The following is a 7,809-nucleotide window of genomic DNA, read 5'->3' on the forward strand; positions in this document are numbered from 1 at the left end:
CGCCCCCCCACACCCCCGACCACAGACCATCCACACCTCTAGCAGTTTTCAGGCCAAACCTGCAGCATGAAATTTTTTTTCCCCACCTGGTTTCTGTTCATACTAACCCATGTCTCTCTGAGCTCACACCCGGCACAGGCATCCGGACCACACGCCACCTCCTTCCTCATCTCAGGCTTCCACGAATCTCACTCTAGATCAGACTTCTCAGCTTCAAAACCCACTCACATTTGACTTAGGGTTTTGTTACCCCTCATTATTTCTCCTCTTGTCCTACTTGCTCTGAAAACTTAAAGGCAGGAAGGCACTGAAGCCATGCATTGCCCATAAGCACAAGGAGAAGGCGGCCTCTGCCCTGGCCATCACTCCGGGTGTGTGTGTGGGGTCCCTGTCACATTCACGGACGTTACCTAGTCTGTCGTCTCACCCTAAGCTCAGATGCCCCAGTAGTTTGTGCAGCTGGCCTGTGACCCACAGATCTCCCCCACATCTTGAGCTTTTACCCAAAGACTTGCCCTCATTGGAAGTCAAGCCATGTAGCCAGGACCTCCAGGGACCCCAGTGCTGAGCTGGCAGGTCTGCGTGTCCAGGGCTGCCCAGTCCCCGTTGGTCCTCGCCGAGGCTGTAGGTGCGAACTTGGTGTCATTCTGGTCCAGGCAGCGTTGGCCTGGCCGGGCAGGGGACCTAATGCGCGTGCCACTGACACGTCCACGTGTGTCCACGTCCGCGGGGTGCGGGTCGTCTGTAACCCACTAAAGCGCCGGCCGCTCCCCGCTTTAGTAACCCGCTAATCACACGGCCCGGGCGTGCCAGCCAGGGCCCGGGCCGGTTGACGGTACACAGTTAATGGCACACAGGCTTGGAAGCGATAAATCGGTGGACACCCTCCGGCGTTTCCAAAGCCGCAGAGCCGCGAGGGTGGCCGTTTAGATGAGCTTGGCAAGGAAGCGCTCCCGAAGACGTCCGCGGCCAGGAGGGTCAGAGCCGCTGCCCGCCTGGCTGTGCCCGGGCTGCCAGGCACCGCGACCGGCCAGCACGTGACGGGGAAGGCCCCGGCCCTGTCCTTGTTCGGGGGTAAATAGCCCGCGTGGTGTTGAGTGACTGATCGGCTTCTGGCTCCTTTAACACGAACTCCATCCCACTCACCATCCGACTCGGGCAGATGTGGTTTCGGTCTTGGCCTCATTTCCTTCCAGCTCTTATGTCCCGAGTCTAACTGGGGTGGGAGCCGTGACGTGCATGCCCGTCGCCCCCGTTTCTGCATGTGTTGATGGCGATGTGTGGGGCTGGGGGGCCCGGGGCGTCTCCGCAGCCTGCGGGTCCCCTCCTGTCTCGCCCCGGGGGGATGCGTGTCCCTCTGACAGCGTTTGTCTGTCCATCTTGTTTGTGACTGCCCCTCTGCTTCTCCTGGCCCTTGTGGTGCTGTCCTTGGTTGTAAGGTGGCTGCTGTATAACGTCCACTCTCTCTCATACTTCTTCTGTGTGACAGTGACTGTCGTCCTCTGTTTTTTAAAGTCCCCATACGAGGCAAGGACCAGAGTCATGTCAGAGAACGCGGACTGGTCCGACGAGCAGAGTGCAGTAAAACTCACGCTGGCGTCTCGCTTGTTCCTGTCTCCCCGTCAGTGGGCGGCCATTAATCCACCCCAGCCTCTAATGTCCCTGGTGCCCTGCTGGCTTTGTGGGTCGCGCTGGTTTTACTGTACTGCCTCGCTCCGGGCCGGCATTTATACACAGCCACGTGTGCGAGTCCGAGTGGGTGTGCCCGCCCCCGCGGCTCCCCGGTCACTCAGTGGCCTGTCCCCTGTCCCTAGATGGCCGACACGGCGGACACGGGCGAGATGGTCAATGGCGCTGCCGAGCAGAGAACGAGTTCCAAGGAGGCCAGCCCCATCCCCTCCCCGACGTCCAACCGCAAGGCCAAGACCGGTCTCCCGGCGCAGAGCTCGGCCACACTGCCCGCCAGGACCCAGGAGACGCCGCTGGCACAGACGGAAGGCTTCCTGAACAGAAAGCACGAGTGGGAGGCCCACAACAAGAAGGCCTCGAGCAGGTACCGGGGGCACTGGGCAGGGATGGGCACAGGGCAGGGGTGGGCACAGGATGGGTGGACACAGGGCAGGTATGAGCATAGGGCAGGGATGAGCACAGGACAGGGGCGGCCACTGCGCAGAGGTGGGCACAGGGCAGGGGCGGCCACTGCGCAGAGGTGGGCACAGGGCAGGAGTGAGCACAGGACAGGGGCGGCCACTGCGCAGAGGTGGGCACTGCCCAGAGGTGGGCACAGGATGGGTGGACACAGGGCAGGTATGAGCATAGGGCAGGGGTGGCCACTGCGCACAGGTGGGCACAGGGCAGGAATGGCCACTGCACAGGGGGTCAGGCCCAGGGAAGAGTCACAGGACAAGTGGGAGGGCACAGAGCAGGGGTGGTCACTGAGTAAGGGGCCGGGCACTGGACAAGAAGGCACAGGGCAAGTGGGTGAACATTGGGCAATAAGGCACAGGGCAGGGGTGGTCACTGAGCAGGGGTCAGGCACTGGGAAAGAGGGTCGCTGGGCACAAAGGCGCGGGCCAGGCCACTGCTGTAGGGCTGGAAGGGGGCTTGTGTCCGTGCGCTCCGTCAGCCTCTCTGGGTCTGGGGCCACTGCATTTTTCTGATCAGGCGTCGAACACTCTTGATCTCAGAGAAGGGAGAGGTGAGTGTGGTGGGCAGGTGGTTGAGACGCCAGAGGACCCTCCAGATTCCATCTTGAGGTTTCGCAGGTTTGAGGCTGAAGGGTCCTGTCCACCTTGGGCAGAGGGAGCTCGTTATAGGACATTTGATGGATTTCCAGTGAGTTCCCTGAGTCTAGCCTGTCTTCATTCTCATCCTCTACAACCCTCTTTCCATGATCTGCATTTTACAGACAAGGAGAGGCAAGCTCACTCACTGTAGAAATGTAATAAATGGCCCACACCCGAATGGAGACTTGTTATTTTGCTCAGAAGCCTGTGGACTTAGGGTAGTAAACCTGGGGTCACCGTGTGGAGTTGTGCAGGGACTGAGCAGGGGATCCTAAGGCCAGCCTTCATAGGATAGCACAGACACATACGCTGTTAGAGACAGGTGGGAAGAGAAGGTCTTGCCTTCCAAAAATGTTGCCAGGTCACAGAGAGTGACACTGAGGCTGGTCAAGGAGAGGCGAGGTTCAAGTACGGAGCCTAGCCTGTCGCCTAAATCCCCAGGAGGCCCAGACACAAATAAACGAGCACTTGCTGGGGAGAGGCTGTATTTATTAGACAAGGAGATGAGGCTTTCTGAGACCCCTACGTTGTCCTCCTGGTCCTGCCCCACACCTCTCCTGAGGGATTGGTTTTAGGAGAAGTGTGGTGGTATGGTTAGCGCTGCCCTGTCACGTCTGGTCAAGTTCGCAGTGACCGGGGTGCACAGCAGGACAAAACGTCTCGCAGCCATGTGCCGGCCTCACAGTCAGTTGTGTCTTTGAGCCCCATGGTGCAGGCACTGCGTCAGCCCATCTCCCTGAAGGCTGCCTCGTTTTCACTGTTGACTTGACTGAGCGTGATGGCCTCCTCTCGGGACTGGTCCTTCTGCTAACATGCCCCAAGTGCAGGAGGCGAGATCCTCCATCCTCACTCCCAAGGGGGCTGCTGGCCGCAGTACTCCCGGAAGAGTGAGCTTCACCGCAGCGTCTGGCACAGGGTGTCTGGCTTCGAAACGTCACTGTCTCTGTGGCCGCCGCCTCCCCACCACTGTGCAAGGATCACGCACTTACTTGTCACTCCCGTGATTCTTCGAGGCCGCTTGGTACAGAACCTAAGACGTCTCTCTCTTTACCGTCCACAGGTCGTGGCACAACGTTTACTGCGTCATAAATAACCAAGAGATGGGTTTCTACAAAGATGCAAAGACAGCGGCTTCTGGGATCCCTTACCACAGCGAGGTCCCCGTGAGCTTGAAGGAAGCCGTCTGTGAAGTGGCTGTTGATTACAAAAAGAAGAAACACGTCTTCAAGCTCAGGTGAGGGCTGAGGGGCACCTGGGTGCCAGGGGCGGCCTCTTTAGACCCCAAGCTGGGGGACAGTGGCTTGGGGCCCATCTCCACAGGATGTCGGCGGGGCTGCGGCTGGCCAGCGCCTTCCCGGTCGTCAGCTGGCCAGCTGAGCCTTGAAGAAAAAGGAACTTTTGTTCTTATAACCTGGAACTTCCTGTTCCTAAGCTCTTCACACTTCATAGCTCACGGGGAGTCTAGAAAAGTAGTGTCCCATCCTGAAGTTCATTTAGACCATGGAGACACCTCCTTGGCTCACGTGTTACCTGGAGATGGGTCAGATGAGTGGAGACACCCAGGAAATACCTGTGGGGCCCAGTGCCTTGTCCTCCCTGACTGTCCCCTCAGATGTTCCCACCAGCTCTGGAACCATCCTTTGTCTCCACCCCCCTAAAACCCATCCCCCTCCCTGCAGGGTGGACCCAAGGTCACAGGTTTCACCAGGAGCAGAGCCAGAAAGTCAGGTTATGTCTTACAAATACAAAACAGTGCACATTTTCTAAGCTGTGTTTGCTCTGCCGCGTTGGGATCTGACAAGCTCTGGTCTGCGGTCACACGTGCATCTCACGCTGGCCGGCCGGGCCGAGGACTGTTGAGTGCACGTCTCGGGCTCCGTGATGTGTTAGCCCTTGGGAGGAGCAGGGCAGGCATTTTTGTCAGGACAGGCCCGAGCCAGCTTGCTACCTCCCCTTCCTGTCCGTGCAGCTCCAGGGAAAATTTTCCGGGAGCACATTTTTGCTGCTTCCCCCTCTAAGAACAGCACCCCTTCCTGGTGACTGCCTCTTGGTGGCACATGGTGGTCCTGCAAATACGGTGTCTTTCGTTCTGCAAAAAGACATGAGAGAACAGAAGTCTAGGAGACCTTTTCCGAACGAATCTCCAGAGGCATCGTAGGTGTAGGGTTTGATCTCAGTAGCTGACTTTCCGAGGGGCTTCAAAGTTCCAGCACCCAATTGCTCAGTTAAGCCCTTAACTCCTACCTGAAAAGTCCACCCCACCCCACCCCCCAGTGGTGGGATTTAGGGGGGATTTGCTTGTTAGCTTTGCTTGTGTTTGAGTTAAATCTGTGACTTAGTTTCTTCTTTCAAATTACAGACTAAACGATGGCAATGAGTACCTCTTCCAAGCCAAAGACGACGTAAGTGCCTGAGGCCCCTTTCCCTGAGCACGTAGACCCCAGCGGCTCTGGGGGGTGTTGGGGCGCTTACACTGTGACACAATCAAGAAAGGGAGCCCTGGTGGTACAGCCTTAAAGAGCTTGGCTCGTCACCAGGGAGTCAGCGGTTTGAATCCACCAGGAGAACAATGAGGAGTCAGCTTCCATAAACACCACCACCCGGGCGGCCCTGTGGGACAGTTCCAGTCCACCCTGCAGGGTCGCCGCGAGTCCTAACCCACTGGACAGCAGCGGTGTCCTTCAGGAAGCAGCTGCTCCGTCCGCTGTCCACAGCAGGCAGCATTAGAGGGAGTTCTGTCCTGTCTCTGGGGCACAGTTAACGTCTTCTGTGTGCCTGTGATGGTGGGAGAGCCCTCTGGGAACCCCTGCTGACCTCGTGGGGTGAGGGACAGGAGGTCATCCACGGGCCGCCTCGTCTTAGCCAGCACCACTAGGGTCATGCCCACGTCCAGGGGAGGGAGGCTTTCTCATCAAAGCAAGAACGCAAGGAGGGCTCTGGGCTGTCTCTTCCACGTGCATGCTTGTGTATGCTAGGGCAGTGACCATTGGTACCCGAAGTGGGCTCCTGAAGGCCGGAGTGTGGTTGCACCTCTGAGTGAGGTTTGCTTTGGCGTGGCGCCCCAGACATTGTAGCTCCCCGACTGCTGGGCACCTGGCCCCCCGGGCAGCATGAGCCCCTGACTCCTGGCTCCTGTCCCCCTCGCCCATGGTCTTGGGCAGCCGGCCCCTTCCCTCTCGGGCCAGCCTCACTTGTGCCTCTGCTTGGTCCAGGAGGAAATGAACACGTGGATCCAGGCCATCTCGTCCGCCATCTCCTCCGACAAACACGAGGTGTCAGCCAGCACCCAGAGCACGCCAGCGTCCAGCCGGGCCCAGACCTTACCGACCAGCGTTGTCACCATCACCAGCGACTCCAGCCCCGGCAAGCGAGAGAAGGACAAAGAGAAAGACAAAGAGAAGCGCTTCAGCCTTTTTGGCAAAAAGAAGTGAACTCCTGTCCTCCCACCTCCTGCCCTCCTCCTCCCTTTCCTGTGAAATTCCAGCATGCAGGTCCAGAACCAACACATTACTCTCTGTGCCTAATGTTCCTCAACGTGGTTGATTTCTTTTTTTTTTTCTTTTTTTCCTTCTTCTTTTTTAATTTATAGAGCATTTCTGGGGGGTGGGAGGGGGACAAAACCAAATAAAACAACAAAACCACACTTAAACACTTTAACTCCAAGTTCCAAAAGTCTGAGGTGCAGAGGGAAGACCAGATTTTTTTTTTAAATGAAAATTATATAGATTAGGTCTCAATATTTAAACTATTCCTCAATTTTGTGAGGCCGTGTTGGAAAGAACCCGCCTCTACTACTGTTGGTTGGCAAGGTCGCGGTGCTCAATCTCTCCTTCGCTCACCAGACACACACAGCGTACCCATTTCCTGACACTGTTCTCTTCCATTTACTCCTGAAGGACCCCCCCCACCCCAAGTCCGTTAGGAGGGCCCACCGGGGGTCTGACCGTGATTAGACAGATGATGTATCCGGGGCTCACTACGGCCATAGCTCCACTTTAACCCGACAGACCAAACCGTTCGTATCTGGCATCGCTTAACTAACACACGACACGCGCCTTTCTCCGTGTTCTCAGCGATGGTTAAGAATGTGGGTCAGCGAAAAGGAATGGGGGAAAAAAATCGATACTGTTTTAAATAATCTGTAATTTCAATTTTTTTTTTTGCCGAAATACATTATATTGTATGTTTGAGAATTCTAGTACAAAGTATAATAAAGCTAGATGTATAATAAACCCTTTAAATCATTGCTAAGTAAGTGTCTAAGTGGAACGGAAGCATTTACCGGACGAAGTCCTGTCACTCTGCTGGTTACTAGTTCGCGTGTTATCACACCCGTTCTCATTTGCTTCATTTCCTGGCTCTTTGATACATAGTGTGCATCTCCCTGTCACCGTAACTATTGTAACGACAAACGTCCATCTTACTGCACAATCAAAACGGCATCTGATAGGGATGAAAACCAGAGGCCGGGCCTGACCAAGAGGGGCGTCAGGCCTGGTGCCCCGTTGTCCGACCCGTCCCTCTCAACCTTTGCCCTATCTGTGAAATATATGCTATGTCATTAAATGCTTTTAAATCTACCACAGTGGGTAACTGGTCTTTCCTCTCCCGCATGCACGCCAGGCGGAGGACCTTAGCAATGCGGGAAACCCCAGACGGGAAGGATTCTCAGCCTGTGTTGAGTGAGAGAGAGAGAGAGTGTGTGTGTGTGTGTGTGTGTGTGTACACACGTCAGCTCTGGAAACTGCAGCACCATGAATCCTGAATGTGGAATGCTTTGCTATCATAGATTATTTTTTTCTTTTTTTTTTTATGGAAGAATAAATTTATCAGTGTTTGCAAAACCTGAGCTCCAAAGGAGGAACGGGCAGACCTTCCCTGTGAAGGGCCAGCGGACAGTATTTTAGACACTGGGTCCGGACAGGCCCTCAGTTGCTCAGCTCTGCGGTGGTGGCTGAAAAGCAGCCATTGGCATACGTTTAGACTGGTAGCGTCCCAACAGCATTCACCTTATGGCACCAAT

The 7,809-nt window shown here is 55.9% G+C and overlaps 1 protein-coding gene across 2 annotated transcripts in view; it reads left to right on the top strand.

The window, feature by feature from the left end:
* Positions 1–6,217, top strand: part of SPTBN1 (spectrin, beta, non-erythrocytic 1) — a 166,285-nt gene extending 160,068 nt beyond the window's left edge. For both annotated transcript variants that reach the window (XM_006880924.1, XM_006880923.1), the window contains exons 32-35: positions 1,815–2,053; positions 3,847–4,020; positions 5,146–5,188; positions 5,999–6,217. In XM_006880924.1, coding sequence (XP_006880986.1) covers positions 1,815–2,053; positions 3,847–4,020; positions 5,146–5,188; positions 5,999–6,217 — 675 coding nt within the window. The remainder of the gene's footprint in view (positions 1–1,814; positions 2,054–3,846; positions 4,021–5,145; positions 5,189–5,998) is intronic.
* The last annotated feature ends 1,592 nt before the right edge of the window (positions 6,218–7,809 follow it).

The sequence above is a fragment of the Elephantulus edwardii genome, unplaced genomic scaffold (assembly GCF_000299155.1).
Source record: "Elephantulus edwardii isolate Elephantulus edwardi_28Jun2011 unplaced genomic scaffold, EleEdw1.0 scaffold00011, whole genome shotgun sequence".
Classification (NCBI taxonomy): Eukaryota; Metazoa; Chordata; class Mammalia; order Macroscelidea; family Macroscelididae; genus Elephantulus; species Elephantulus edwardii.